This window comes from Podarcis liolepis (assembly GCF_965112155.1).
Source record: "Podarcis liolepis genome assembly, chromosome: 3".
NCBI lineage: Eukaryota > Metazoa > Chordata > Lepidosauria > Squamata > Lacertidae > Podarcis > Podarcis liolepis.
This window is the reverse complement of record NC_139557.1, coordinates 96,708,593-96,727,589: the sequence shown is the minus strand read 5'-3', so window position 1 is coordinate 96,727,589 and position 18,997 is coordinate 96,708,593. Positions and strand designations below refer to the sequence as shown.

General features: G+C 39.7%; 1 protein-coding gene across 5 annotated transcripts in view; it reads right to left on the bottom strand.

Annotated features, from left to right (window-relative positions):
• Positions 1-18,997, bottom strand: part of USH2A (usherin) — a 430,807-nt gene that overhangs the window by 195,742 nt on the left and 216,068 nt on the right. For all 5 annotated transcript variants that reach the window (XM_083493951.1, XM_083493952.1, XM_083493953.1 and 2 more), the window contains 3 exons: positions 16,083-16,230; positions 8,927-9,078; positions 2,545-2,707 (listed from right to left, as the gene is read on the bottom strand). In XM_083493951.1, the coding sequence (XP_083350077.1) occupies positions 2,545-2,707; positions 8,927-9,078; positions 16,083-16,230 (463 nt within the window). The remainder of the gene's footprint in view (positions 1-2,544; positions 2,708-8,926; positions 9,079-16,082; positions 16,231-18,997) is intronic.

The window sequence follows — 18,997 nt, the reverse complement described above, 5'->3', positions numbered from 1 at the left end:
GTAACCTAAAGCGTATGTAACCTGAAGCGTCTGTAACCCGAGGTACCACTGTACCGGGGACAGGAGGCAAATACTTAAAATCCAAAAACTTTCTTACAGGGACTTTCTGACTGAACTTTACATAAACTTGCTGGCAACGTTTTGCTATAAAACAATCATTATTAATATAATTTGCACACTATGTTATCACGAAACAAGAAAATATATGTTTCTGGCGCTCTTCACTGTCACCTGCAACTTCCTCTGATTTTTCTTCATGGGTTGGAGCATCAAATACCATTGGAAGTACATTTTGAACGAAGCAGTTTAAAATGGGATGGGCTCTTACACTTTGCAGCCGCTTGTGTAGTAATACACCACACTAGAGAGCCAGTGTGGTGTAGTGGTTAAGAGCGGTAGTCACGTAGTCTGGGGAACCGGGCTCGCGTCTCCGCTCCTCCACATGCAGCTGCTGGGTGACCTTGGGCCAGTCACACTTCTTTGAAGTCTCTCGGCCCCACTCACCTCACAGAGTGTTTGTTGTGGGGGAGGAAGGGAAAGGAAAATGTTAGCCGCTTTGAGACTCCTTCAAGGGAGTGAAAGGCGGGATATCAAATCCAAACTCTTCTTCTTCTTCTCTTCTAATTTACATATGTGCAAGATAGCTGTAAAAGGTCAACCACTGAGCCCTGTCTTAAACACAAGGAAGGCAAATCAAGGAAGGCAAACCAAGACAAGCTCCTTAATGAAGCAATCTGTCAGAAGAGAAACTGTTTTCCAAATTATGACTCAAAGTGGTTTGGCAGACGTTAGAATTCACAATGACTTGAAAAGGATGAGTTCCTGGCAACCTATGTGACTTTAGCAAAGTGTTTTCATGTGTTACAGGGTGAAGGTGAATCCTTCAAAGGAGATTCACCACCGAGTCTTAGGTTTCAGCCAAATTAGTATGACTGAAGAACTTGGTCCAAAATGTTTGTGCTTGTGCATTTGTCTGCAACAGCACTTTGTGGGATAACTTTCAGTTATAGCATCTTACCTCGATGTACTAATCCAGGAAAGAGTAAGAGCCATCCTAAACACATCTTTTCTTATGCAGAAATATCAAGTATTGGGCATTCACTGGACTAGATAGAAATTACTAGGTATTTGGTCCAGGCAATAGACTTCGCAGCAGTAGGAATGAGTATATACCTTTGATAAGGGAAGTTCCAGGTAAGGAAACTGGGGAGGGTCAAAAGAGGATGAGAGTGAAGACTGAAGCAAAACTGGCAAGAAATATGACCAACAATAGGGCAGTTGGGACTTCTTCCACTGGACAGGGTGACTGAGACAATAGTTCTGATATTCTGTGGCTTGTGGAGCACAGCTAGGTATGGGTGAATATGTCAATTTCAGTTTCTTGTTTTTCCAATACTGAATCCAGTTCATCACACATCCACAACCGTTTGTGTGTTTTTAAAGTCCACATGAACTTTCACCAGCATTTTACTATGAAATTCTCCGAATATACACATTGTTGTAGGCAATTTTGCTTATTGTACGCATATTTGCAAACCAGCTTTCCATGGCAGAATGCATTTTTGTATGTTATTTTCACTAATATATGCAATTTTAAGGAACACTTTATGCATTTTTGTGCATGTTACTTGGCTGAAGAACTGCACTGCTAAATTTGAAGAAGCGTGAATTTTATTTTAAGAACGGTGATTTTAGTTCACATCTTGTTTCAGAAACTAAGAATTCAGTATATCTGCCTTTAAATATGAACTGATTCTAATTTTCCCCACTTCCCTATGTGTATCTGGTGCAACTAGAAAATCAGGAAATAAAATCCGTATATTGACCAGAAATTAGCTACGAGTGTTAAGATATTTTTCCAAGAAAGGTGATTCCCATCACTGTTGGCTGATATGAGTCTTCTTCTGCCACTGATTAGATTACCATATTTACTTGAATGTAATGCACACTTTTGGTGAAAATTAGGGTGTGCATTAGATTTGGTGGTGCATTTACATTCGCCAGCAAATACTTTTTTGCTTTCAAGGTTTTGAACATTGAGGTGTGCGTTAGATTTGATGGTGCATGAATAGTGTTAGTCAGAGGCGCCAGCTTCTCAAGATGATTGAGGGGACCCAATACAACCTCCTGACATCGCATGTATGTTGTGAAGAGCCAGGGGGTGGAGCCAAACACCCTCTGAAGAGTGAGGGGGCTTGGCCCCCTCAAATAAAACATAGGGGGTAGTGCTTCAGACCCTACGATCCGGTGCCTATGATGCTAGTACAGCTCACTTCCGCAAAAATTTAAGTTTCTTTGCTGAAGGCCAAACTACAAATTACAGAGAAGATCTATAAGTGGCCCTCTATCATGATGAACCAACATTTTTATTCTGTTTTTAAAACAGCTAGGGCTGCATTGGTGATCCAGATTTCACTTCAGTAGCAGCACTTCCAAATGTCTTCGTAAGAAAATTATTTTGCAAAACAACCATCAACCCGAGACACCAAATATATAGCAAAACAACACTAGAACATTTCCACTGAAGTGCCAAAATGAAAATACCTTCATCAGTATAGAAGAAGCCAGTGAAAAGAACAGTGTAGCTTATCTGCCCATTTGGCTCACGAGGAGGAAGCCATTTCACTTGAACTGCTCTGGGTCCATCATTAAAGACAAATAATTCAATTGTTCCTTCAGGTGCATCTTCACTGGTACGAGCCTCTACCTGCAAATTTAATAATGTTTGTTACAGAAAAAAAGGGAAGCATGAGAAGAAGGATCATTTTGTTCACCTGGTACATGACAATGAAAGATTTCCAGATTGCCTCCATTCCTGTTTCCAGTGCCATGGGTCAGCACAGAGAGCATGTGTAACAACAACTGTCATCACTGAAACACAGGAAGTTGCCTTATACAACGTCAGACCTGTATGTCTGTCTAGCTCAGTAATGTCTACACTGACTGTTAGTGGCTGTCCAGAGTCCCAAACAGGGGATATTCCTAGTCCTACCTAGAGATGCTAGTGATTGAACCTAGACCTTTGCACGCTATGCAGATGCTCTACCATAGAGCTACAGCCCTTCCCCTTGGATTCTGTGAAATGAGTACCCATCATTCTTAAGTCCCTGAATATCTTGTTTTTGTAATTAGTTCTGATTTTTAAATTTTTATATGGTTTTTATTGTACAGTTTTATATATAAAATTGTTTTAAACTGCTCAGATATTTTAATGAATATATAAATATTTTAAATATAAATGTTTTTAGGTTTACAGATAGAAAGCAAGATATGCATTTATCATGCATTATATTTTTAAATTATATTTTATCTATACTGCCCTTCATCTGAAGATTATTATAAGGAAGTATAGGTAGTTCTTCTCTGTTATTATCCCATTACATACATACATACATACATACAAACGTACATAATTTTATTTGTATGCTGCCATTCTGCAGTTTAAATTGTGCTCAGGGTGGCTCACAACATGAAAAATAGGTAACTACAAGGTAACAAAAGTAGCCTTAAATAATTAATAAAACATTTAAAAATACAAAACCAAACCGAACAATTTCCACATAAATCACACTTTCCAGAAATAGAACTCTGCAAAAAAACCCTAGGTTCAGGTATTATCTGTTCTGCTCCAATAGACATTTGTTTAAAAAAAGAAAGAAAGAAAGAAATATTACACAGAACTTCAGTAGCGGAAGATTTGTAAGCATTCCTAATTATAATTTCTACATTGCTGAGAGTGTTTGTAAGTGCCTGTCTATAGGAATTATCACAGATTTGATTGATTACAACAGATTTCCATGCATTTGTGCCTTATTGACATGGAAATCCTATGAACTGGAACTTCCTACCCTTCCTTGCCTATGAGCTCTCCATTGGCAGAGACTAGGCAATCCATGTCAACCATTGCCAGTGCTAGCAATACTATTGGTTCATGCAGTGTCTTTCATTATTGGCTCAGATGTGCCTATGGGAGGGGGCCTCCCCCTTTCCCTAGTGATTGGCTTGTGCCCTGGGATGAAATCCAAGATTGCCTATATGTAAAACATAAGCTGTTCAACCTAAAACTTGTCCAGTAGCCCCAGTGCTCCTAGAATCTATGAAAAGGTCTTAAGGCTTGTGGTGATGGAGTGGGGAAGAGACAGATGCCCTGTGATGTGACTGTTGCCTTTTTGCTGGTGTGAATGAATGTCTTCTGTCAATACTATCAAACCCACCTGCCAAACAACTGAGAGCAGATATTGTAACACCATTTTAGCAAGCAGTTTCCAAGACAGTGTGTGTCCTTTTTGTTCTATATCCATCGATCTTTGCACCTTTGGAGAGCTCTTTGTCTGTACCCCAAAGGAGCTCATCTCCCTGCCATGCTTTCTTGTAGCCACAGGTAAAAAGTTGTCAAACCTGTGGCCATCCTCTTCTCCTTCAAAAGGAAAACACAACAGAAATAGTTGCTTCATGTTTCTTGTGATCACACTTGCTGTGTTGTTTGCTTCCTGAGTATGTGGTTTGGGAACTATCCACTTTCTTTCCCTGCCACATGAACCTTTACCATTCCCACATAACTTCTGCCTAATGTCTTCTGTTCCTAGTTCAAGTCCTCCTTGTTTTTCTTCCTGTTCTCAATTTTTATTTCTACCTGTCTATATTTTTGCTTCAGGCCCCGAGACCACATTCCAGTTCCATTCTTACAGTCTTGTCCAGCAGCAGCAGCCTCCAGGGAGGGACAGTGGTGTGCTTCTGGCCTCTCAACAGCTTCACTGCTGCATTGACTGGGATGGAGAGGGATGAAGTGGCAGGAAGGTCAGGAAGGTGTGAGCACAGTGATAGAGCCAATCTTGTACTCCTCCTGCTGCACCTCCATCATGCTGACCTTGCCCCCACCCCTTTGGCCTCCATTGCCCTCCCACTAAATTCAGCAATGTGGTTGACAAAAGGCCAGGTACATGCCACCCCTCCCCTCTAGCCCCCCCCCCGCTCCTGGCAGCATCTGATCCTCTACATCAGGCTTCGTCAATCTCGGCCCTCCAGATGTTTTGGGACTACAAGTCCCATCATCCCTGACAACTGGTCCTGCTAGCTAGGGATCATGTGAGTTGTAGGCCAAAAATATCTGGAGAGCTGAGGTTGACGAAGCCTGCTCTACCTATGACCCTATATCCCGCAATGGCTATTTTCAGCTTTCATGTACCTACAATAGGGATCACCAATGTGCTGCCTGCCTATCTCCTATGGTGCCAATGAAAGGTCTCCATAAATATTGCCTCAAACACAAACAATGCATGAGAGACGGTATGTTCTTCCTGCTCAGTTTTGGTTTGCACTGGCTTGGTCTATCCATTGGTCTATCCACAAAGCCTCTTAAACATTCCCATATTTCATTGGAAGCCAGGACTGGACACCACTCTTTCTTCTGCTCTAAACAGAGGCGTGGGGCAAAGAGCTTCCATCTATAAGTGGTGGCTGCTGTAGGTGTGTTTCCTATTGGTTGGGTCGGGTAGCTGAGGAAGGTTCATGCCTGTATCATTTCATTTCATAGTTCTCTCTCTCTCTCTCTCTTTTCTTTTAGATGTATCAGACCTTTTTTGTTACCCCACAAAAAAATCACAAAATTCCTAATGCAAAATTCATAAAATTCCAAATGCACTCACCAACCCCAAATTGTTGGCAAACCCTGATCCTAGAACACAGGTTAATGATTGCATTAAAGCAGCAGAAGTTTATATATGCCTATACTGCAGGACAGGGTGGTGGGATTGAATATTGCTAAACTGCTCAAAGATGCTGAACATTCGTATGAAACACGACTCCACACGTCATCCTGAAGCCATACACTCCTGTGGAATTGAACTGAAACTTTGCTGTATACCTATTTCATTAGTGCTACCTTTCAAAATGTAGCAAAGGCTGCCATATGTGATAGATGTGTGACATTAATTTTCAATTATCTGTGTCTCCATAATTATTGTTTTATTATTTTACCATTAGAACAAAAAGCTTCTCAGAGTCAGAGTGTGCTTAGTAATATAAAGCGAGCTCAAGTTTCCCTCATTCTTTTCTATTGTGCACCTGCTTCATCATATTCATATTTTGTGCCTCAGATAATATAAGGCACTGCAGTCCTCGTAATTTTCAGTAAAGTCACAATTTACCCTGTGTACTTTTAGACAATTTGGATTAAATGCCTATATGCCATTCTGCACCTGATGCATTGTACTTATAGTTATGCTTTTTCAGTACCGTATCTTAAATTGCATATTGTTTACTATGCAGGCAAGACATTAAACATAAAAATTGAGTGGACAAAAAACTTGTCTAGCTTTCATTCAATGCCTTATATACTGATAATTTTTCAATTAAATAAAATTTAAAAAATAAGCACAACTAACAATCAAGAAAATTTAAATTGCGCTTAATATTTTTTCCAAATAAGAGATCATATGACAAAATAAAAATGATGTTTCAAAATCATATGCCAATTGTATAGTATATATTAATTTATCTATCATTTTCTTAAAGTACATACTTGTAGTTTTGAGCTGTGTACCCTGTTTATCAGATGCGTTTTTATGATTCCCAGATGAATCAAAGTTCTAAACAGCTATGTACTTCCATAAACAGCACAGTGAAATCGGTAGAGATTCCAAATGGATAACTATTTTATATATTAAGGGTAAGTTAATTATTTCTGATTTATCCATTTCCCAGATTTTCATTAAATTTGAAATCATACACAGCTTCTCTGAAAAACCATTAAGCCAACGTATTATGCAACAGCAATACATAAAAAACTCATTAAAATCTGCTACCTTCAAAAATCTGCTTCTTTGAGGTGCTTGCGTTGCAAAACATCTCTTCAATCGATTAGGGCACATTAAATAAAAGATCAGCAACAAAAATAGCTGGAAGGATAATATCAGTTTACCACAGGGAGATGTCCCTGCGTCTATTTAAAGTTCTCAATGAGCTAAATATATATTTCTAAACCAAGTGTTGGATATAAATGGTAATGGTGGGAAAAATCTTTCAGAAAATCAAATGAAGATGTGTTGCTTTAACTTCCTGGCAGCATTTAGGTAAGTTGCTCTCTAAATAAAGACATTGCATTTCAATTCTTGTGATTGGAGATGGATCACTGGCTCAGGAAAATAGTTTGCATTCTGAGCAGGCGATACAGATAAGTATTAGGTCGACTCTAAACCCCTACTTTGAATTGCACTGAAAGTCAGGGCCGAGTTTCTGCTTTAATGAAGTGCAGTTGCTTACTAGTTTCTTTCAGAACACGGCGGAATATTTTGAGACTATTGCAATTCTGTACAAGTAAAATATACTGTGAGCAGCAAGTGCAATGCTACCATCTGAAATGCTTAGTATTACTATTTGTGCGTAATAGTAATACTAATGCTTAGTATTACTATTAGAGAGAAGTGATTCAGTATTAACGCCAACTCAATGGAACCGGGACGCCTTAAACAAAACAAAACAAAGTTTAAGGGAAAGGTTCAAGCAGCACTGTTGTTGCTGCGCAACCTTTGTGCATTTGAATAGAGGTTGTGAGGGAGCCCCACACAAATCCTACAGGAATGAATGGAGTTTGAACAGCAGCAGCTGCACGAGTGTTTGGTGCACTGTTCCCTAAATTTCCAGGATTATTATTTTTTTAAAAAAAAAATTGAGTAGAAAAATTGGCAAAAAGCCACTCATGCTTTTAAGAGTAAATATCCATCAACCCCGTCCAAGCTATAAAATGTTTAATGGTAATAAAGTCTACAATCCTGCTCTACAGATGGATGATGTTACTAGCATTTTAAAGCAATGAATCTTGGGAAGAAAAAGGGAAATGTGATCAAAAATCAAAATAAAAAATTCAGTCCTGGTGTCCTTTTTTTAAAAAAAAGGTAATCTTCGTACGGTGAAGCTAATATTACAAAGTGAGAGCCTGTTAAGGAAAACTTTGCCAGAAATGCTAGAGTATGTATTTCAGTGGGGTTTTATTCTTGAATAAAAGCTTGGGTGGGGAGGGGAGCTTTTCTTCCCAGATTTTACTGTAAAGTGCAAGTTCAATTTTAACAAGATTAAGCCTCATAAAGGCAGAAGCTATGTTGTTTTTGACACAACACCGTGTCATTCTGGAATGTTCTTATCAGAGTCAGAAGCAAGATCACCAAAGAATGTGATTATTTCTTATGCTAGAAAACACTGATATTATTAAATAACTTCTGGTGCTTTTATTTTTAGATTTATATAATTAAAAATACTTATTAGGGGAGCACAAAGTGGTTACAGAACCAAAGAGCTGTCAATATTAGAGAATAAAGTAGATGTCATTTAAACCTCCAACTTATTATTTCAGTACTAAGAGTTCTACATTTCTAAAATTCTCAGTATGTTACTTGCTGCTGCATCACATTCAGAAATGCATACCCTTTAATCCTACATCCATACCTTTTTCAGAACAACATACCATATTAGGCATTGATGTTGATAATGTGGTGTTTAATGTGGTTTGGTCTTCTACAAACTTTATATTATCTTCAAACTTTTATGTTGAGGCAGAGGATAGAATTTTTTTATTCATTACTAGAATAGCAATTCTTCTTTTAATTGCATCCTTATAAGTCAGATTAAACCACATTTGCACCTCTTAAACATATTAACTTCCCTTAATTTTAATAATATGTGTTCCACCCTACTTTCCACCCCCCTTTCCACACTCCCTGTCTCAGTCTTTATTGTATCTATATGCTATTTTGGAACAGTGCCTAGCGGTGACCTATTCCAATCCTTTGCAGCTTTTAATGGCATTTTTTATAAAATGTCACATTTTGCCAGATGGGTTAGTACTGACCAGTGTGAATCATCACCATTTAGTCTGATATTCGCTGCCATCTGACATTTATTACATTCTCAGAATGTAAATTGAGGTACTCACCAGTGGGCCTAGCGCACAGCCTTTTGCAGTACATGCCTGAATTCTGAAGGAATGTAGACTCCAAGGAGAAAGTCCAGAAGTAAAATAACTGAGCTGGGAAGAATTCTGTACAAGAATGCCATCCATGTACAATGCATAGCTAGTGATAAATCCTATTTAAACAAACAAAAACAAAGAGAAACTTAAAAGGCTTGATCATAACAGGTAAGAGGGAGGGAAGCAACAGTCTTTTAATAGAAATTCAAGGCAGTACATTCTCTCATCTCCACGGCTTACAAAATAGAGGCAGCAACATACATGTGCCACTAAAACAAATCTCTATGTAAAACACGAGAAGTCCAATGAAGCAGTACTGTGCCCATCTCGTTAAAAAGTAAAATTAAACCGCTCCAAAGAAAGTAGACCTTAATAGACTTGCTTCTTAATAGACCTGTTTCTGAAGTGTAAGTCAAAGCAATCGAGCTGGGAAAGTTGAGGCAATTCCGTTTCACAGCCCCACTCTGCATGCAAATGCATGTGTGGATTAAAACAAGGACACTGAAGATATATAGCGACCATTTAGAATCCTAACACCTTCAGACCTAGAAAAACTAGTGATCCATATTTTAAACATACTGCTGTAGTACAAGTCAAAAGACAATTCCTCTATCCGTCTCTTGACCTTGGCCCCCTCCTCTGCAATGTTAATTGTTGCTGTTGTTCTTAAAAATAAGACAAATACGAATGTTTCAAAAAATTGCCATTAATTGAGACATTACTTCGGAATTGCAGACCTGGAAGGGAAGGGGTGTTATGGGTTTTGTCATCTAATTTGTATTGCACCTGGTAAGCAGAGGGGAGTTTTCTTTCGTTGCCATACAGCATAAACATGGTTTACGTGCTCCAACTAAAATGAAGTTTTCTCTAATGATGGAGTTAAGACAGAGATGGGGAAGTGGATTCAACCCGGTGAGTCAGTTCCTTATCTTCCCCATCCCCTGCCGCCCAGTTTGACAGCTGGGAGGGGCCTGTTTTGTAATACCATTTTGCAATGCTCTCTTGCTGTGTTTCCCGTTTTGACCAAGCCACACTTAGCTGCCCTAAATGTAATGTTATATATGACATTAGGTAAAGATGTGGGCAGGCCAAAAGTAATCTGGGTCTACTCCTTAGACACAGATGAAGTAAAGCTAGAGCCATTCTTAGCCCTGCTTCCCCCAAAATATACCATGGGGAGGGTGTGCTTGCTGATATTCTGCTGCTTTTGGAGTTGAACAGGAGGCTTTCAGTGATATTGTGTGGGTGTAGTTCGGAACTTACATTACTTAACTTTACAATTATGTCGATTCTGTTATCACCAGGCTGAGCACTGCTTTCCTTTTGGGTGAAAGCAGAGGCAAATTAGGTGTTGAGCAGTTTTGCCTTCTCTCTGTCACCCAATAGCATTTCTCTGTCTTTTCCATGTAGAGGACCTACAACTTGCTTGTTCTTCCTCTTGCTTTTAACACAGCCAAAGAAACCTTTTGTTATTATTTTTAACCTTCCTTGTGAGCCTGAGCTCATTCTGAGCTTTGGCCTGCCTGACATTCACCCTGCAATGGTTGGCTACTCATGTATACTCCTCTGTGATTTCCCCTTTCTTCCATTTCTTATACATGCCCTTATTAAATCTCAGCTCATCTGTAAGCACCTTATGCAGCCACACTGGTTTCTCTAGATGCCTCCCACTTTTCTTTCTTGTTGGAATTGTCTGCATTTGCACCTTCAATATTTCACCTTTAAGAAACTCCCAACCATCTTGGACTCACTTCTCTTTGAGTATTTCTGACCATGGGATCTCACCCAGTAGCTCTTTAAGCTTTTTGAAGTTGGCCTTCTTAAAGTCCAGAATGCATTTTTCCCTTGCCTCTGTATCAGGAAACCCAGGAGGGAGCAGGTCCAAGATGGCAGCAGAGACATTCACAATCCCAAGGGTTTCTGCTCCAACCGAAATCTTAATGGCATTTTCATTTGGGTGAGGACCAACTTCCAGACTATAGAGAATGCCAAGTATTAGATAATTTGGTCCATAGAGATGTAAGAGTACAATATTTCCCACTATCTGCCTAGTGATACTGTCATTCAAATTGTAGTTTCCAAATGGAACTGAGAGCTTTCTGTTTCTCTATTATTTTTTTATCTGTATGTAAAAATTCTTCAGATGATCCCAGGGATATCACATCCACATTATAGTTAACATTAAAAAGAGAATCCATACCATTGCCATTATCACTGAAATTACATGGTAGTTAGCAAATAATTGGTCTCCTGACCCCCTAACCCTCTGTTGCCTTTACCCTGATATCTAAATCAACCCAATGTTCTGCACATCCAAGGGGAACATTGTTAGTGCTCTGTATGGAAGTTGTAAAATGCACCACAGGACTGCCTATAATGGAACTGTGAATGTAATTAATGGGCTGTAGAACTTATCATAGGTTTTGTCTTCTGTACTTGGAAATAAGCTGCTTTTTACAGTTAGTTTAAATGTCAACTTCAATTATAAACATTTTATTCTTTTTGCCTGTTCAACTCAGGACAGTGTTTCCTTCACAAATGCACAGCTTCTTATATAGTACTTCCATCCTTTGCAGCGGTATGTTTTAGTTGCAAATCTCAATAAGCAATGAATTTCAGCTTTTTGGAGCTACTGTGACTTGATATGTTCTTATAGGTGCCCTGATAATCTATTCCATATTTTGCTCATGGAAATAATGAAGACATAGATTTGTTTGGCAACTCCTCCTCATGACACACACATACACATGTGGCTCATTGGTGTCTAGAATCACACAAACATATATCCATGAGCTGTTATCACCCAACTGACCATTCATATGACCTGAAACCTGTTTCAGGCAGAAGGAGACAGTGTATGTATCATTCTCCTAGCCCAAATACATGTACTGGAGGTGATGGGGGAAGCATGCACCAGACTGGGGTGGGGCATGGTGGTACCAAACTGTAAATATTTCAGGTCAAATATCTGCAAAGTTTAGCCTGCCAAATAGTACCGTGAAACTGTATACACAGTCATACCTCGGGTTGCGAACGTTGCGGGTTGCATGTTTTCGGGTTACGGACCGCGCCAGACCCGGAAGTACCGGAATGGGTTACTTCCAGGTTTTGGTGCTAGTGCATACGCAGAAGCACTAAATCGCGCTTTGTGCATGCACAGAAGCACCAAATTGTGTCACGAGCGTGCGCAGATGCAGCACTGCGGGTTGCAAACGTGCCTCCTACACGGATCACATTCAAACCCAAGGTATGACTGTATTGTCAGGTGGTGAAGGTCCTGTGTGAGTGCCTGGAGGCGGTTGGAGGATGGATGGCGGCTAATGGGTTGAAGTTGAATCCTGACAAGACAGAAGTACTGTTTTTGGGGGACAGGGGGCGGGCTGGTGTGGAGGACTCCCTGGTCCTGAATAGGGTAACTGTGCCCCTGAAGGACCAGGTGCATAGCCTGGGAGTCATTTTGGACTCACAGCTGTCCATGGAGGCGCAGGTCAATTCTGTGTCCAGGGCAGCTGTCTACCAACTCCACCTGGTACGCAGGCCGAGACCCTACCTGCCCGCGGACTGTCTCGCCAGAGTGGTGCATGCTCTGGTTATCTCCCGCTTGGACTACTGCAATGCGCTCTACGTGGGGCTACCTTTGAAGGTGACTCGGAAACTACAACTAATCCAGAATGCGGCAGCTAGACTGGTGACTGGGGGCGGCCGCCGAGACCACATAACACCGGTCTTGAAAGACCTACATTGGCTCCCAGTACGTTTCCGAGCACAATTCAAAGTGCTGGTGTTGACCTTTAAAGCCCTAAACGTCCTCGGCCCAGTATACCTGAAGGAGCGTCTCCACCCCCATCGTTCTGCACGGACACTGAGGTCCAGCGCCGAGGGCCTTCTGGCGGTTCCCTCATTGCGAGAAGCAAAGCTACAGGGAACCAGGCAGAGGGCCTTCTCGGTAGTGGCGCCCGCCCTGTGGAACGCCCTCCCATCAGATGTCAAAGCGATAAATAACTACCTGACATTTAGAAGACATCTTAAGGCAGCCCTGTTCAGGGAAGTTTTTAATCTATGATATTTTACTGTATTTTTGGTTTCTATGGAAGCCGCCCAGAGTGGCTGGGGAAACCCAGCCAGATGGGCGGGGTACAAATAATAAATTATTATTATTATTATTATTATTATTATTATTATTAGCCATGGTAACACAAATACAAAACACTTTGAACTGCACTTTGGGAGATGCAAACTGTCCTGGCTGCAGCCTCTCATGTGGATATTAAGTGCAACTCCAGAGGGTCATCTGGCCATTGTATGGATTTCATGGCTGCAGAAGACTGTTGGAACTGTGAAACTCCTCAGGGCCTATATTGCTCTTTGGGTGCTGGCCGTTCAAAATGCATTTGTACCTAGGTGCATTGGTAGTCATCTACTGGACATAAAGACCTAACAGGTAAAAGAGTACATTTGATAGTTCATAAATCTAGCTGTTTGATACCTCTGTGTATGAGTCGCTAAAGGGTATTGCAGTCATCAATTTATGTGGACACATTGGGACTGGAAGAGTAGGGAATACCATGTTCTGCTGTCACTACAAAACCACCTATAATCTTGACTAGGTTTCAATTTCAGACCTAGAATCTTTCATAATGGACAATTTACTACATCTTTAAAGTTATTGTAAAGATGTAAAGATACATCACACAAAACAACTAGAACTGAAATTGTAACTCTGCCTTGTTTCCAAGAATGAGATCCAACTTGTTGTAGACTTAACAATTGTGTATTCCTGTTATCACTACTATTCAGCATAAATACTGAAGATAATTATACTAATCTTAACAAAGCACTTGAAAATATCAAACCTGATTCTGATACCAATTTGAAAATTTAGTATACTCGACATTGAAGGAGGACTGGCCACCTTTTGAGTTTTGTAGTTGGTGATTTAAAGAACAAACAAACAACAGTTGCTCACATCAGATTCTGCATTTTCTGCACTTGTAATGTGAATGGAAAATACATATTGTATAAAATATGTATCTCTTATCATTTCTGTCCTGCAATAAAATGTTCACAAGTGACACATTCCTGACTTAATTTCTCCAAACTATTCTGTAGCAGGGATTTGATCACATACATGCAAATGTAAGTTTGTGCAATTAATGTGGATTAAAGCCTCCTGGCACAACAAACCCACTTTTTGCACTAAGCAAAATGATGATGAAATGCACTAGAAAGTGTGGGATAATGATAAATTCATAGGAAGTCATATCTTTCTTTACAGCATCTTACAGCCATCTTTGCATATATGTCTCTTCAAGTTCTCTCCATCGCTTTCTGTTGTTTGCTTCTTGCTTCCATGTAACCTCTACACAAACAAATCAGAATAAATGCTCAATAAAGAGCGGGCATTTATATAACCTCCATGCACGCTTTGTGCAAACAAATCAGGACGAATGCTTAATAAACAGGTCATCTGGAAGCAACCTAAGAGGCATTCCTGGTGTACCATGTTTAAAACAACAATAAATGGTTTAATGGCTATGGAAATAGTCCTAGGCAATGATTCACAGAACAAATAATAATAGTGACATATCCCATCGTCCACACTCAGTGCTGCGCATATCTGAGAGCAAGCTTCTTGTTAAAATTCCTAATTGCTTACAAATTATTCTGAAATAATCAACAGTGCTATGTTGAAGGCAGATTAGCTGCAAACTTAAATTAACTGACAGATTACAATAGTTATTTATAACTCTTAGTCTATCAAAGACCTCGTTAATAGTGTCTTGTACTCAACTTGAATTGATTTCTTAGTGTAATTTTTATATAAATCTTAAGGATGCAGGGGGAATGCTAGGAGACCAAATATTCATTTGGTACTTTTAAAAATTGTACTTTAAAAAAATCAGTTATTTTTAAAGTAGCAGCAAGTATCTGCAAAATAAGACTGCCACATGTTTGCGGGCCTTGTTCATGTACCAGAATTGAGCAGGTGAAGCATTCTCCACAATTTACCTCTATACCAGGACAAAGTTTCACCTGCTAAAATTCATCTGCTCATAAAGCCATCGGCCCAGAGTCACTAAGAAAGGTGACAATTCTGGCTACAGTAATTGTGATTATTTATTTAGAATGGAAAGCTTTGGCCAAGTCAGCTTTTATCACCCTGCAGCAGTTGGACATTCTTGTAAATTACATTTTAACCCTCCTTCTCATCCATGTTGGACAGAGTACTATGCCTGCTGTACCCCACTTTATTTTATCCTAAAAACTTATGAGGTATTTCAAGATGGCTGAGCAGAGACTGAACCTGAGTGTCCATATTCTAATTCAAACACTACTACATCACATTGGTCTGCGTTTGTAAGCTAAACAAACAAATTTGCACAAACTATCATTTGGATCACAATGCTGTTATCCTTTCAGTTTTCACACTTCTCTGAATTTTGAAATACTGTTCTTGACCAAAAGCCCAGAAAACCTACCAAACTTCATATAAAAGTTCACATTTTGGGTTGAAATACATACAAAAGTGCGTATTTTAGATTGAAATGCATATAAAAACTTGTGTTTTGTGGGGATATATGTCCAAAAATAATGTGGATTTTCATACGTTTTTTAAAAGATCACAGCTTGATGCAGAAACAGGATGCAGCAGACTTAGGAACAAACACATCTGAAAATGACACAGACCGGAAACAGACTTATCCTTCCATCTCCTAGTCAATCACTTTAATCCCTTTACTACTCTCTCCATTTTTAGAAAGTAAAAATGCAAGACAAATAAAACATCCAAAAGTCAAAAGTTATGGTAAAATGCTATAAAAATCAACACGTTATTAAGAGGTGCCAAAGACGATCCTTCAGTTCAGTTGTTCAGGAAATACATTAGGCAAAGGAATGCAGTACATGTGAACCATCAAAAGGGAGCACTTTTGAGCCACTAAAACAGCAAAGCAAGGCTGAAAACCTCTGTCTCCTAGCTATAGACAATGATACTATCTCAGGTATTTTATGCGCTAAAATGATCATTAAAAATTAAGCACCACATATAAGCTGCCATTTAGAATATTAATTTACCTTTACTAATCATCTTTTTAACTTGAGGCTAAAAGAGTTCACTTACCATTCGGATACTCTGGCTTCACCCACGAGATATTAAAGGAGTCAGAGGAATAAGACTGGGCTTCAGGAGCAGGAACACCTTCTGGTGTACTCTCAGTTGTTGTTGCTGAGTTAGCTTCACTTATCGTGCAGCCACCTCCACTGCAGGCCTTTTACAAAAAAATAAAATAAGTCACAACAATAAATCTATAAATACATCCCCAGCAGATGCCAATCAGAAAAAAAGCCAGAACTCAAGAGGCTTTGTAAAGACTTATATTGATTGTATATTTTTAGATCTCAAACAAAACATGATCCCTTCATACCTTTTCACTTGTTTGTGGGGATTTATTTTAAGTTAAAGTTACACAAAGCCTATGAAATGGCAGGAAAGATCCTTTCCCAGGAGCAGGCCTCTCCAGAGAGTGAGCTGTGTATCACTCTTTGCAATTGCCTGCTTCTTTTTCAACAAGGATGCCCAGGAATTAGAAAGGCCGCTTCTGTGTGAAGGGGTGAAGACTCTCCACGTGAATAAGTGGAGATGAAAAAGGCAGGGATTGTTTTTCTTCACATTATTTATTTAGGCTGCTAACTTGCAGACTATTTAAATATTTTTAAAAAAATTTGGAAAGGTAGTTTTTCTTGCTTTTCAATGGAAAAGCACTGGATATGCATATAATCAATATTAAAACATATAATGCATGCTCATATATCTCTCAATACCCACTTTCTAAGCTTAACTTTATTACTTAACATAACACAAAACTTTACCATTTGTTATGAAATTTAAAAATTGTAAGTGCCTTAGTTTTTATGAACATAACTATTGTAGGTATCACAGGTAAAGATGCAAGCTGCTGCGCTCTAATTATATCTTGGTCTTTGTTAGTTGGGAAAACAAAGTTATTATTTTTTAGGAAAAGTTTAAAATAGTAACAGAAAGTCAGCACTGTAGCAAACGAAAGGAAGGTTTTAATATCTGGGCCTGAAACAGTATAAATGCCTGAGGACTTTCACACAGAAAAAGAAGAAACTTGTTTTTAAAGTAAGCACTCATAAGAGAAATCCCAGTGGCTAATTAAGGAGTAGAAATGGAAATGGAAATTCAGTCACATTTTAGAAATATGATTGAAGAGTTAAATTTTATTTCATCATTGTACTTAGATAAGTTACAATGATCTGCACATTTGCCTGAGAGATTGATTCTAAGTAAAATGGATAGGAGTGGCCTAGAAGTGTAATAATAAATAGAGATGGACAAAGCTAGGGGTGGGGGTGTCCCACCCCCTGTTCCAGGATGAAAATCAGGTCCCCCCCATAAAGGGGTAAAATTCTGTCCAAAAGCCCAGACAGGGGCTAATGGGCCATAGAACACACAAATTGCGACCTGGCGGGATCACCCTATCTGATTGTGTTATGGGTCACCATCTCTTCATGAAGGATGGATAAAAGAAACCAGTTGCATTGTTGAAAAGGTTAACAATATCTAAAACGCCAATATAAGAGCCCTGGATGCTGCTTTCCCCTTAATTTTCCCAGAGTTCACACATCACACTAAACCATGGTTAACATTAACCATGGTCAATGTTACACACAGAGAAAGCCGAGGTGCCTGGCAGACAGTCATTTAAATCTTGGTTTATAGCATAACAGAATAGTTACAGTAAAAACACCAGTGAGAGCAGCTGATCCTTGAGAGAGGTCTGAGTTTTCTGTAAGCCCACTTGTGGATTTGAAGCTTTGGGGTGATGACAGCCCAGGATCACTCATAACTCTAAGCTATGGTGCAATGTAACTATGGTTTATAAACCAACCACAGACCTTGGTTAACCAGCAAACTTTACTTATAGTTAATAAACCATCGTTAAGGGACTGAGCTAGGTTCACATATAACCCTAAGCCCTAGTTTGATAAAGAAATGCAGGGGATTTCCTCATTTTCTGGGCAGTCAACAGGGAAGACTGAAAGTTTCTAGAATATGGTCTGTGGGGCTGCACAGAGACTGCAAAAATGGCATTATGGTATACATTGATCTGAAAGTGACAATTAAATGGAAATCAATGCATATATGTAAGGTGTAGATTGTTTACATAAGCACAGCAGTTCATAATTCATTAATGAAGACTTAACAAGCCATCACACAGAAAAATACTAAGTGTTTTTTTTTAAAGGGGGGGAATGGGATCAATGTCCTCTACTGTGAATAAATGAAATATGGACTGCAAGAAGATCAAACCGTTCCATTCTGAAGGAAATCAGCCCTGAGTGCTCACTGGAAGGACAGATCCTGAAGCTGAGGCTCCAATACTTTGGCCACCTCATGAGAAGAGAAGACTCACTGGAATGTGGGGCCACCTCATGAGAAGAGAAGACTCCCCCTGATGTGGGGAAAGATGGAGGGCACAAGGAGAAGGGGACGACAGAGGACGAGATGGTTGGACAGTGTTCTCGACGCTATCAGCATGAGTTTGACCAAACTGCGGGAGGCAGTTGAAGACAGGAGTGCCTGGCGTGCTCTGGTCCATGGGGTCATGAAGAGTCGGACACGACTAAACGACTAAACAACAACAAACTAATGCCACACATCGCCACATCACTTTCATCATGTGGAGCCATCTGCTTCCATTCCCTTTTAGAATGTATTCCTGTACATGTCTACTCAGGATTTAGTTCCCCTGAATCTGGAAACCCCAGAAACTGGTTATAGGAGTGTAGTCTCCACTGAATCGGCAACTATACTGAATCTCAAAACGAAACTGATGGGACTGGAAAGTTCTCCACTCACACCCATTGGCCACTTCTTGTGGGGTGGGCAGTCTGCACCATCTACTCCACAGCCTCCTTCATTTGCCCACGTCACTATGCAGCAATGGGAACTTTCCAAAACCTTATTGCTGCAGGGAATGGGGTCAGAGGAAGGAAGGCAGCTAAGGAGGA